This window comes from Caloenas nicobarica, chromosome 1, assembly GCF_036013445.1.
Source record: "Caloenas nicobarica isolate bCalNic1 chromosome 1, bCalNic1.hap1, whole genome shotgun sequence".
Classification (NCBI taxonomy): Eukaryota; Metazoa; Chordata; class Aves; order Columbiformes; family Columbidae; genus Caloenas; species Caloenas nicobarica.
The window spans coordinates 89,172,589-89,186,421 of NC_088245.1; the positions used below are offsets into that span (position 1 = coordinate 89,172,589).

The 13,833-nt window shown below is 37.1% G+C and overlaps 1 protein-coding gene across 5 annotated transcripts in view; it reads left to right on the plus strand.

Moving 5' to 3' along the window:
• Positions 1-13,833, plus strand: part of SPAG17 (sperm associated antigen 17) — a 112,226-nt gene that overhangs the window by 59,922 nt on the left and 38,471 nt on the right. For all 5 annotated transcript variants that reach the window (XR_010606106.1, XM_065633577.1, XM_065633586.1 and 2 more), the window contains 7 exons: positions 139-233; positions 1,217-1,450; positions 2,651-2,762; positions 3,322-3,450; positions 5,399-5,512; positions 8,895-9,100; positions 12,259-12,379. Coding sequence is in view for 4 of the 5 variants with exons in the window: in XM_065633577.1 (XP_065489649.1) it covers positions 139-233; positions 1,217-1,450; positions 2,651-2,762; positions 3,322-3,450; positions 5,399-5,512; positions 8,895-9,100; positions 12,259-12,379 (1,011 nt within the window). In the remaining variant the exon portion in view is untranslated. The remainder of the gene's footprint in view (positions 1-138; positions 234-1,216; positions 1,451-2,650; positions 2,763-3,321; positions 3,451-5,398; positions 5,513-8,894; positions 9,101-12,258; positions 12,380-13,833) is intronic.

The window sequence follows — 13,833 nt, forward strand, 5'->3', positions numbered from 1 at the left end:
CTTTTATACTTTTACTATTTACAAATAGATTTTTATTTACTTGCACTTCTTTTATTTTGTTTTTATTTTTCAATTTTTGAGTATTATTCAATTTTCTTCTATTCATAAGCTCATTTATCCCCCTTTCATTTCTCAAAGGCAAGACATCAGAACTTGAAAGTGTAATGGAGAATATTCCAGAATCTCAGTCCAACAATGAAAGAAGTCCTTTTATCAGAGAAGATTCTCTAAAGGTGAGGCAAAACTATGTATGTTTCTGAAATGGACTAAATAACACTGCTTTACCAGGAAGGTAAGCCTTTATTCTTCCACTGACTTGACTCAATTCTCTTGGTTTTTCTGCTCTTGGCTGTTTTTTTGTATACTTTATTTCTTGTTTTCTTTAATTTATTCCTTATTGAATCAGTTATGTATTTTCTTAAGGGAACACTGTTTAGAGTTAGACTAGACATTCCAAAAGCAAATCATAATTGCAGTACTAGGAATGAGAGTTATGGATAATATACTAATTCTCATCAAAGTTTTCTGGGTATAAAGCTATGAAAATATAAGATCTAGATTCATGGTAGTAGTTATGTACCCAGCTCTTACTTTCACTATCTACATCTCTTTGAAATTAAGGAATGTAAATATGGTACCTCAGAGTTCCCTTATGACAGAGAATCCCATTTATAGAACTAGAGCATGGTCAGCACTACAGATGAATGGACTTGCCTAGGTTCACACAGTAAATTTCTGGCTGAGGTAGGAGTTAAGCACACGTAAGACATAAGTCTTAGCATTGGCACTATCTGTTACATTGATACCTCATTCCTCTTTCTATAAAAGAATAAAATCATTTTACCTCATGGTTGCATTTTTGGAATAAACTGATAGCAGTGATGCATTCTGATTTGGTGATAAACCTCGTGGAAAAGTGCACAACAAAATACTTCTTTCATGACTAAATGCATAAGATACAAATAATCATCTGATACATCTCCTGTGGTGAAAAATAATTGATCCTGTGGATTGAATGAGTCAATAATTTTATGCAAAATATAGTGTGTAATATTGTAAAACCGTAGACATGTTTGAAAAACATGAGTGACTTAAAGTAACTTAGAACATTGGTTCCTCTGAGTTTGTTTACTTGTACTGTTTTCAGCATGCACATATGAAATATCTCGTAATACAAAGAGAACAACAGTCCTTTGAATTCCTACATTTAACGCAGGCTTGGAAGGAGGAACAGGACCGATTACTAGAGGAAGAACAACTTAAGAGTGAAACAAAAGGCAAAAAAGAAAAATCAGGAGGTACAAAGAAAGGACAAGAGATAATACATGAAGAAAGTAAAGGTTCCAATGAGAAATATTCCGAAGAGAAGTTTAAAGATGAGCCAGAAAAAGCCCCTGGGCTTGAGGAGGATCCCAGCATCCCAGAACCACATTCTGAGAAAGTTTATAAGGTAAGGAGTCATATTATTGCACCACTTTAGGAAAGTGCTAACTGTCTGTATATAGAGTCAAGATTACAACAAAGCTATTTTCCGTTGTGAAATTGTAGTTCTGAGCAAATTAAGCATACCTAGGTCTTGTTTAACTCCATCATTTTAGCAGCAGATCCTCTCCTAAAAGTTTTGGGAAGCAGCTTCTGATGTTTAAGATTATCCTACACAAGACCACTTAATCAGCCTTGGTGTTTTTTAGTGTATATGACATGAACACAAAGATAAGTTGATCATGGTTTCGTGCCTATGGAAAATATATTTATGGGGTGAATTTTGTCTAAAAATGTGATTTTCATGGGAGAGCATAGGAAAGGGAGACATAAATTCCTGTATTTGGGGACTACAAGGCCTAGTTGAAATTCTGGCTGTCCACATTGGAAATCAAGTAAAAGGAGTTCACTGTTTCTTCCATTTCCTGTTTCAAAATTCATGTTCTTGGAGTGCTCTAATACAAGGTATTCTGCCTGTTATACTAACACAGGGATGTTTCTAACAAAGGGAACTCTTCACTAGTTGTGTCCAAAGAGTTTTTAGGCAATTTGCACTGCTTTATATTTTCAGAGTCTAAGCCTTGCTTCCAAAAGTTGTGTACGTCAGTATATTTTAGTCTAAACTTGCTTTAGTACAGACTTCAAACTCAAAGAAATATAACATTTCAGTCTGAACTTACTTGAGTACGCTCACGTAATTTTTGCCAGTTTGTGGCTCCTTGGGAGGCACAGCAATCTAAGAATCAGATTTAGAGTGTCTGAATTCCAAAATCTACAGAGTGGGAACCTGAATTTTCATCTGCCCTTTATCTAATTGCGTGGCACTTTACTTTTTCTCTTTGTACTTGGCCAGAATTTTTATTTTCTTCCCATTATATGTTAAGGCAACGGTCTACTTGCTATTCTTCAGCTTCCATGACGGCTCCATAGCACTAGAGGACCAAATTCTGCACTCATGTGTAACAAGTTACTTCAGTTAGTAACTAAGAAAATATTTGGATAGGAGAATAATATTCTGTGTGTTTGCTAAAGTTGTTATTACATTAGTTAAATGTCTAAGCAGAAATGTTGACTAGAACAGTAGGATCCTGAGGATTTGTCCTTCATTTGCCTCTTTCATGGCTTCTGCCTTTCTGATTTATGCATAATCTAAAACTTGTTTTTCCAGTTTCTTGGCTACAATACAGGGGAGGATCTCATTCATGTATCAGGAACCAATCGGTATCTTTTCCCATCTGATGGAGGACAGATTCAAGTAGAGAAGATAGAGTTTGTAAAAGGTGATTCTTGAATTCTTTGTGCTTTTCTTTGACTCAGTTACTAACTGATGGCATAGTTTCTTAATCCATAAATGTTTTTCATGTCTCAGTAGTAGAAATTCAGTTAAAGACATTATGAGAGTAAACGTAATGTTAGCCTCTATCATTACTAATGTTTACACTTTCCTTAGTGTTTACACTTTCCTCAATTGATAGATAAATAAAGTACCAGAAAATTAAAAATAGATAAAAATCAGTTCACATTTATCTGTTCAATGGCAACCAATGCATGATATTCCAAGAATGCATGTTCCAATAATTTGTCCAGTCAAATGCAATATATCTAAGCAACAGGTTATTCTGCAGTCTCTCAGATCTAATTGTCAGGAAGTTTTTGACTAATTAGTCTAAACTCAGCTAACCTTAATTTTGTCTTCTTGGTCTACTAGTAAGCAATTCAGTCCACTTCTGAACAATTTGCTTTTTTGTGTGCTTTATAGTTGCAGGTGCAGGGTTTTCTTGGGTTTGGAGCAGTTCTGAAGCCTGGTAGGAGCAATAATAGTATTCCATTGCTTTGCAGGTCCAACTTTTGTAAAGGTGAAAGTGATAAAAGACAACCACAATTTCTTCATTCATATCACAGACCCCAAGAAAAACTTAAAAGAAATCGAAGTGCAAGAAATTAATGAAGAACAGCAAATCAGATCAGGTTAGTGGATTGACATCACTGATACAAAGAATTAACAGTTTTACATATTTAGTAATGGGATGCAAAACTTATCAACTAACAGAAAATAAATCCCTGCTAATGGCAGAGGGTAAATAAGATCCATTTTCTGTAAACAGAGTAAAAATCCAGTTGGTCAACTTAAGCACCATGTAGAGAGATCTTACCAAGATGTAGAAGCACAGTACAGGTCAACAGGTGCAAACCAGTCTCTTTTCCAAAACAAGGAAATCAGTGAAAAGAATCTCCATTCGCTAAGAAAAGCATGTTCTTATTTAGTGGAGGACTCCTTCAGATCTTAATGTGGCCTGGGAAAACCTAAGAAGGTACAAACTGGTCCATTGGGACCGGAATAAATGTCTGCCCTTGAAAGGGAAGATTTCCCCCTTTGAACTGGACCTCCTTTTGTGGGCTAGATGACGATAGCATTAGTGCCTCCTCAGGACCTTTGCTGTGGAAACAGATCTTTACACAGTTCAGCAACTTCTACTGCTGGCTGACATGTTGCTAACACTCAGAAAGCATTTCATCCAAATATTTTCTGAACCCAGGTGAGAGTATTTCCAAGGACAAAGCCAGTCTGTAACAATTTATGTATATGTTTGCCAAAAGCACTATATTGTATATATGTTTGTCAAAAGCTCTAACTGAATTGAAGAGTGTTGGAAAAGTGTAACTTTGGTAGGTGTGTTAGCTCTTTTAATCTTCATCAGTGTTAGAAAGCACCCTGCTCATGGTCCTCTCCATAGCTTCAACTGCCACCAGTGATGTAATTGTAGGTTGTCTGAGTAGATAATTTCATCCCTGCCACAGATGAGTTGTTTCTTGTCTGCCCTTCTGAAAGTAGTCCTGTATCATTCTGGGGACTGCCAAATGGTACTTTCAGTCACCAGTCTGGTAGGATCTGAGGCAAGTTGTATTCACTTGGCACGAGTGAGAGGCTTTCCTCCTGTGTAAACAGGAATAGCTGCCTTTCTAGGCAAAAGAATCGATCCACTCTGATAGCCTCTTGGCAGTGGCTAGGTAGGTTTTTAATGCAGTCAAAATGGCAAAACAGCACCCTGCAGGCGGTAGTCACCAATGAACGTTGCGATGACAGACAGTAAATAGGAGCAGACCAAGTCTCAGAATGTGTGCCTTGATGAAAGAACTGGGAGACAGCTAGGTGTTGGGTGCCTGCCTTAACCTTCTTTTGTAGTCTTCTCTGCTACTCTTCACAGTTTTAAGGAGCTGTTCCTCATATTGGAAATCCCAAGGATTTCTTCTTACCAGCAGAACATTTCTTCAAGGCAGTAGGAGTCAAACTAGAGGCAAAGTAGGATCCAGTGTCACTGTCTTTGGGCTGTTACCTTGTATAGTTCATGTGGTTTTCAAGAATGACTTGCTCATCACATAACATCTTGTCCTGCACCTCTAAGTGAGCTTGTCTCCTGATACACTTTCACAAGTGCCAGACATATCTTTGGCTCTAATTTCTCAACTTTTTCTCCTTTCTTTTACTTTCTCTTCAAGGTACAGTCCCTGTGACAATACCTCAAGAGACAGTGACTTTTATTACTGTGTATGACACATGTGATACAAATGAACAGTTTAGCATTCTTGTCAGCCAGGTAGGGAACAGAACTAGGTTCTTTTGCTGTTCAAATTCACAGACTTTTCACTGTTTGTTGCTATTAAACCTATTTTTACACACCTAGGTAATAAAAATGCAACTTGTAGACGAAAAACCACAGCTATATTACAAAAAACTGACTGTTATTTTCAATACTCTAGGAGTGGAATGATAAAGTTTTCCCCATCCTATATTAATCTATTTTACAGCTTGGGCATCAACATTGAGGTGCTGCTGTTCACACCAGTCATTGGTTTGCAGCTCAAATGGTTCTGTATGTGTTGCTATCTTTAAAATTAATTCTAATCTTTTTTAAAGGAAAATTGAAAAATCAAAAGAAAGCTGTGAGCAAGTTCGGATCTTTTTCAGCCACCTTGGAAAATGGAATCCAGCTGTCCCTAAGCTATTATGGACCTACAGGGAAGACAGCAGGTAAAGTAAGCAAATAGAAGAGGATATTTGAGAACCATAGGGGGAATTATTTTCTTTTTCTTTTTTTTTTTTTTTATACACTCCTTAACACAATAATTTGTTGCATGCAATTCTGCCTTTCTCAGCAGCTGTTACTACATGTTGGGGAATTTTCAGCAAGGCTCGAGATGAGATTACATTGTCAAGGATATTCTATAATTCAAATTTCAAAATGGAGGGAGATCTCCATGCTTTTTTACTTACTGTGAAAACAGAGCAGTGCGGGGAGAAATTTGCAAGTATTGTTATTAAGTATCCTGGCAAAATCAGCCAATTAATTTGAGCCAAAGAAAATGTGATTTGCTGAGGAGTCTTCTTGGTTTTCCAAGAAATAATATTTTTGTAAACTTATGTAGGTGATTATGGAACTTTCATTTTACGTTAGGAGTTGGACTTTAGGTTACAGTTGTGCAGACATAATGAGGGATTTCTCTCAGCCTTTCAATAAACACATTCACCAACTGGAAGCAATTGCTTCACAAACCCACAGTGAAAATAGCGTCTGCTTTTACGAAGAACTTTTTGTTTCCATTATGTTTGAAAGGCCACCAAAACCATCATACAGATAAAAGTGAAACCCTCCTCTGATCAGAAAATACTCCCAGCATTTTTCAGATCTTAAAATATGAAAACATTTAATTGAATGCTTCTTTGTGTGGAGTGTGATAAACCATTCAACTCTATACTCAGTTTTAGTTGTTCAAATATGTTTTACAAATGAATTACTAAAAAAATACCTTTAAAATTTGGGCCAAGAGACCATTCACAATGTAGTGGACTGTGAAAACTTTTATTTGGGCATATGTCTAATTGAACACCTACACGTCAGCTGTGATGGTCAGGGTTTTTTACATGTACCATAAGCATCCTGTTGTACATTAGAACAATCCTTGCCATGTTGTGCTTTAGTACAGCACTGTTGACTGGCATTCTTTGCAGTTTTTCTACAATCACTTGCTTATGGCTAATTCCCCTTGCGGGTGTTTGTATCGTAAATGCTCAGAAAAATTCTGACCAGAAATATTCTTTCTTGGACTATTTTCATATTTTCTTAGACTATTCTCATATGCCATCCATCCCTAATGTAGAATGGTATCAAAGAATCACAGAATCACAGAATGTTAGGGATTGGAAGGGACCTCGAAAGATCATCTAGTCCAATCCCCCTGCCGGAGCAGGAACACCTAGATGAGGTTATGTCATGTAATCCATGGTATCTCTCCACTAATTGGTTAAATTGGGTGCAAATTACTCATTTTCCCTGCATTATTGAAATAATTTTCTGGAACCTCTCTAATTCTCTTTTTTCCTTATTGTTTTTCTCATTTTATCTCTTCCCCCTTCCTTTTAGGGAAGCTAAGATGACTAAAGGCCTCAGGCTGTTGCCAGCTTTTTGCATCTTCTTTATTTCTTCATTCAATGTTAGTATGTGTTTAAGTTTTGAGTTATTATTTGTTTTCTCTAGCATGACCAAAATCTAAGTTCAGACCACCTTATAACCAGACTTAGAAGTACGCTTCTCATTGCTTTGTGAATCTGGCACTGCTTGAGCGAGCACCTGCAGGGCTTTTGCCTCTGGATGTTATAGAAGCTTTGCACTTGCTCTTTGTGCCTTGTGTAAATCATGAGAATACAATTCCAAGTGCTAGAGATCTGTATGTTTGTGCAGGAGGAAGGAAACCTTCCTTAATCTGACGGTCCTCTGGAATTTAACGTCTCTCTCAAGATTTCTAAAGACGCTTTCCCTCAGTCTCGACAATCCACTCTTTTTTTGTTACCCTCAGACAGTGTGTTCTCATTTTTCAGAGCAACCAGAAAAACCATTTCAGGGGGGTTGGACTAGATGACCTTTTAAAGTCTCTTCCAACACAAACTATTCTATGATTCTAAAGGGGTAGGTGAAATTTGCTTAGGGGTCAAGAGCCAGTAACAGCTTCTATTCCTAAATTCAGCATGCAGAAAGTAGTGTCATCTGAAACTGAGCATGCTCCACCTCACACAGTGGGTGGCTGGGAAGGATAGCTCCCCTCACGGTGTACAAAGACTTGCTTATACCCAGTTTGCGGTGTTCACATGGCTATTTATACTCATCTGACAAGATCGATTGCATTCACTAATGATTTTATTGGACAGTTGCCTCAGACTCCTTCATTTTGGCTATCCTACTTGTTTGTGGAGCACTAGCTCTGTCAAAGTTTATTAGTAAGCTGTTTCTTCCCACCTTCCACCTGGAGATGGGTACTACTACTTTTTTATTCCATGGTCATGCTCTCTAATAAACGTGTATCAGAATGGACCCCATGGAGGATTTTAAGCTTTCCTATTTTATATAATTAGCTGAGAATATCTCTAGCATATTACAAATCGAACAGATTTGTTCGTCTTTCCTCAGATTGCCAATAAGCTACAAAAGCCACACAGCATAAATTTTAGTACATAAAAGCAGAGTCACCTAACAAAGCATCAGATTCTCATGCATCAGGCATGCATCAGGTAATGAAAATGGGGATTTCAAAAATCTTTGTGGAGATCTAAATTTCTCTTTCAGGCTAAAGGTCATGGATATATTCAATTGCTTAAATTGTCTGGATGGGAAACAAGGTGCTATTTCATGAGTTGTAGGTTTGGGAGTTAGGCTGCCTTCAAACAAGAAATTATTTTAAAAAATCTTTCAAAAAAGTGTGAACATTGGAGCTGGCTGGGTTTTTCTGATTAAAGAGAAGTGTCGGTTCATTGGAACAAAAATGTTTCCCAGAAAATCTTAGTTTGTATTAATTTGAGTTTCAAGAAACTGTTTTGGAAAGCAACATGACTACTTCCTGTCAACATGCTTAGCAGGCTGCCCCTAATACTTGGACTTTAAGAATTGGGAGAGTCTTAGCAAGTCTAGATGATCAGAATCTTTCTGAATCATTACAGCAAAACAGAGCTATGTAGTGCAAAACGGCTGGAGTCCCTCTGTGCTGCATCAGCCCATGATAAAGCATAACAATAGTGATCATTTCCTTGATACTAGATTCAAAATGTCTGCACCTATCTAAGTATTCTGGAGGTAAAAGATAATTTTTAAAAATGTATTTTCTATTTTTGAGAGGCAAGTGACGACCTATAGGAAACAATAGTTTCAAGATGCTTTTTAGGCTGATGAGTAGTCAGTCTATGGAAAGATTTTCTAAACAACTTCATATATTCAGTCCTTCTATCCAAAGTAATAAACTCCCCCACTGAGGCTGTTATTTCAAAGGTAAAATTTAGTGTACCAAATCTTGTTAAAAAATGAAATGTGACCATCAACATTTATGAAACTTTATAGCATTAAAAATATTACTTTTGCCTTCCTTAGATGATGAAACAGATCCCGTCTTAGCAAGAATCCTGGATGTCCCTTCTGTTCATATTCCAACCGTAGTTTCTCCTGTTACATCAGCTTCAGGGAAAAAAGATAAGTCCGTCAAACAAAAATCAGGAAAAGCTCTGCCATCTGCAAAAGCAAGCCATAGCAAAATAGGCCCTTCACCACCTGATGACCCTGTAAAGCAAGAAGAAAAGGTGAGAGAATAGACATTATCCAATAAACAAAAAAGAAACAAAAAATTCGTATACATAAACTCTTTGAGCTGTGCCTTATCAAATTCCTAACATATTATGGTGCTTCTAAGGATATGCTTTACTCTTCTGGTTGTGCTCAGAAGTACATATTGGCAGCTGTTAATGAAGCTACTACACTTTATGACTCCATGGTGTAGAGCAGCATGCCTTCCATGGTCCACATTTATCAATTTTGGCTTTACAATTACATCTGTTACATTATTAATATCTCAGTGACTAGAACAGCTCTAGAAATTGATTTTTAGTTTAAGCAAGTAGGAAAACTCTGTGCTTTCCAAAACCTGTATTGTAAAGTCTAACCAACCAGTAAATTAGTGGAGACCATTTTGCAAATGTTTGCTCTGCAGTTTGCATGTATTATACCAATGATACATTTGCACAAATGCATGCTGATGACCGTGCGCATCAAAAATACACAGCATTTAATCCTGAACATCCTCCACAGAGCTCTATGAGAAGCCTTTTGATATTAAAACACATAAGTGGGGGAGGCCATATCAGTTCAGAAATGGATCACAGTTCCCCTCCGCAAAAAGACTAACCTAGATTATTTCGGGTCATAGCTAATTATTGGCAGAATATTTTAAGCAATGACAGGAGGTTGGTTTGGTCCAGTGATCTCACAGATCAGCCAGAGTATGAGTCACATGAAGAGTTCTCAAAGACACATGGCAGGATGGTGGAAGAGGATACAGAAGTTTTCTTTTTGAGATTATTCAACCTATTTTCTTTTCTGAAACCAACAGTGTCCCAGAAATGGACACAAAATACAAAACAAACTATGAGAGAAGGACAGAAATGAACATGAATTGTATTGAGAACCAATTTAGTTAACACTTTCAGATAGGAAAGGACAGTCTTCTGAAGCAGGCATAATCAAAACACAAAACAATGAGGTCCATAAACAGTTTTCATTTAACAATAATACTCTAAAACATACCGTCTGAGATACTTCTTTAATGATAGTTATGATAAAAAGCTATACATTTTAACTTGATCGAGTTACAAAACAGTAGCATATCCAGATAATGTGCTTGTTAAATGTGGTTCTTAATATCTTTCCAGACTAACTGCAGACATATTCAAAGAATATAGTACTGTGTTTTTATTTTGCCTCTACTTGGTTCCATCTTTAATCAAGTATGGCTGAAATGATGCAGAAAGAACTGCTAATAGTATGTCCCAGTTCTCACTCTGAGCCACACTTAAGTCCAGTGTACTGCATATAATACTTTTCATGACTTTTCATGATCTTCCATTACCCCAGTCATTCCTCCCTCTTATGTTCTGCTTGTTCCATAGGCTGATGGGTGCTATGTAAAGTACATGAGGGCACCAGGTCTACCATCTTTTCCTGCACTTTTCTTTTGCACTGTTCTTCAGAATTTCTCCATGGAAAATTAACACTAGTTCATCCAATTATGATGGCTTCCAACTCCAGAGTAATTTCATGAAGCTCTACTTCAGTTCTTGTTACCATTTTCTAGGGGACTGCCCTGAGAAGGTTCACCACCTTCTGTTCTAAAGATCTGATTGTTTCTTTTTCAGAACTATGTCTTGGGAAACTGGTCTTTTGTTGACTCTGGTTACTTTTGGCCACTTCTCTCAAAATCACTCTTGCTCTGCCCTTACCAGAGGCATATGGGTTATCTTCTTGGCTCCCTTGGCAAGGGAGTTTGAATGGACATTGTAATTCTGTTGGCAGAGCTGGCCTGAACTGTTCAGAGGTAGAATGGGCAATATGGAAATGAAGGGTTAAATGCAGTGCAGATTAATCAGAAAGTGGAGATAGCTTGCATTACAAAGCAAAAGAGAGGAGAGGACAATAGAAAAGACAAGAATGAACACATATTGAGGGCCGCACAAGTAGCCTTGGAAGACTCTCTAAACATGATGTACCTGTGCTGCTTCTGCACAGCGGATAAAGTAATGCTGTGGATCTTGTTTCAACATGGATTCTTGTCCATATCCAGAAAAAGCCCTACTGACCTCATTTCAAGATGTTTAGCTAGGTACTTAAAGAGCATGAGCATGGGAGACAGTGTAGGGAGTTGCCTAACAGCATTCAGCATAACATACAGCAATTGTGTGGTACAAACTAACCCTATTCAAACAAATACCCCTACCATTAAAATTCTGTCAGGAGGACATCTAAGTTCCTCCTCTTCTTCCAAAAGGCTTTTTACTATTTGGTTTAGAATGTCTTTGGATAGAGAGTATCCATATTAGTGTATACAGCACCCATCTGTGTGAGTCTGCCAGTATTCTGGAGGACAGGATTAGAATATGAAGCAAACTTGACAAATTCACATGGTCGTCATCTGGAAAATAGGACACAATTCAGTAAGAATAAGTGCTAGGTTCTACAATTACATCTACGTAATCAACATATACCTACCAGAATGGATAACAGTTCTATCAAAAACTGTTCTACAGAGGAAGGTCTGAGAGTTGCAATGGATCACAAGAGATATGTAAGTCAACAATGCCATCTTGCTGTGAGAAGGGCAAAGACCACATTGAGGTGAATAAGCGTGTATATAGCCTGCTAAACATGTAAAGTTATTTTCCGTTCAGGGCTAGTAGAGCCCGATTTGAAGTATTGTGTCCAGTTACGGATACTGCACTGCAAAAAGAAGGTTACACTTTTTGACTTCCAGACATTCCTTCTTGTCTCCTTATTAAGTCAGTGCTGTATCTGCAGCAGACTGGAAGTACTGCTTTACTTATCTTTTGTGCTCTTTTATTTTAAAATAACTGATGCGCAACTTCAAGAATTATTTCATGCTGTTCAGCCTCACATTATCCATTTAACGTCATCTCATCTTGACCCTGTGCACAAGATAAAATAATGATTCAGCAAAATGAATAAAGTTAGGAAGGGTTGTTCTTCAAGGGTTAATAAATAGGAATAAAAGATAGCATGAAAATAAGCCAACGTTTCCACTTCAGAATCCATAAACTCTCAAGATGTTAAAAATGAGTGGTAGAAAGCACTTTTTTTGTAATGCTTTATTTACAGCTGAAATCTGTGGTCTAACTTTTTTCTTCATTCTTTTAAAATGTGGAATAAAACTAATTCTTATTTCATTCTGTAGATGGAAATGGAAGAATCAGCTTCCCAAACACAAGTGATGTCAGATGCTCTTGCTTTCCCAAGTTTGAACGTCTCCTGTCCCAATGGACTGGTATTAACTTTCCTTGGTGCAAGTTCTGGAGGTTAGTTTTCTGAGGCACTGCAAATTAAGGAATTTTAAAAGAAGTTAAAATTACAGAAGAAAACAATTTCTGCCTTGATGGGTTTAGATGTGACAATATGAATTTTTTAATGTCTCAGATTGCTAAGTCTGCCGTAATGTCTATTTAATGGTATTTGCAAGATAAATAATGTGTTTAAATTCAACTGTAAAATCTAGAACTGCAAGTTGTTGGACATAATACATTGGGGGCAGGGAAGCAACAACCCTAAAAAGCACTTGGGAGTCATTTTGGATAATCAGTTGAAGGTGCATGTATACTGGAATACTAAAGAATGAGCAAATTCAGTTCATAAATGCATATATTTTGAGGAATCTTGAGTGATAACAGGAAGATGGTTACATTACCTATATCTACATCTCCTTTGGAATTGTATGTACAGTTCTTTAGTGTACAAGAGACATTCATATTTTGAAAGAAGAGTAACAAGAATGATTAAAGCATTGGAAGATGTATCTTATAGTGAGCTTATGTCACCAGAGATTTAATAACCAAAGAAAAGGTCAAAGGAGTCACTGGTGCCAGTATGGAAGTACAAATGAAACAGAATTTTGGTGAGAGCTTGTAAACACAGTATTCAAAGGTATTACAAATTTCAGGGGCTTCAAACTGAAAAGTAGTGCTTTATATTAAATTTAAGCTATACTCATCTTTTAAGGGTAAGAATAATTAACAAAACTAACCCAGGTTGTGATGGGCTCTCTGCTACTGGATATTTTACAGCCAGGTTTTGTTGCCTTTCTAGAAGATACTATCAGTTTCAAACAGGAATTGCTTCACAGAAGTCCTTTGGTTTATGCCGTCTGGTACACACAGAGAAGATGGTCATAGTAAACCTTATTGTTGAGATTTCTTTTGAAAACTTATAGGGTATATAGATACTTGTAAGCCTCTATGCGTGACATCCTTCTGCAATTATTCCATTTCCCACTGTTTTTGAAAACCAGCACGAGGTTCATCTTTATATGCTCTAAACTGTAGTAAATCTTGGGGTTTTGTAGTCACACCACTAGGTTTTGGACCAGACAAATGTGAATTTTGCTGTTGTCATCTGGTCAGTTTTAAAAACAGCCACTCACAGATGTCATTTAATGCCTATGTACAATACATCTGTCCAGCCCGGCAGCTATTGAGTATGTGAAAATAGATCAACACAATTGCAGAGGTGCCCATATCCAGGAATAAGCCACATTAATCAGACACAGAAAGTACATGCTAGCAGTATTTCCAACACATCCTATGCCTGAGCTGTTGCGTAAAAACCAGCAGAATCATTTGTCTTCCTGGCAACTGATGAAACAAATACCTCTTAGAAACCAGCCAAGTAGTAAGTCCAGTGTATATAAATTAATAGAAGTTAAGAAATTTATATTAAATAGCATTAACAAATGTAGTATGGTAAACAAGGATCCAGC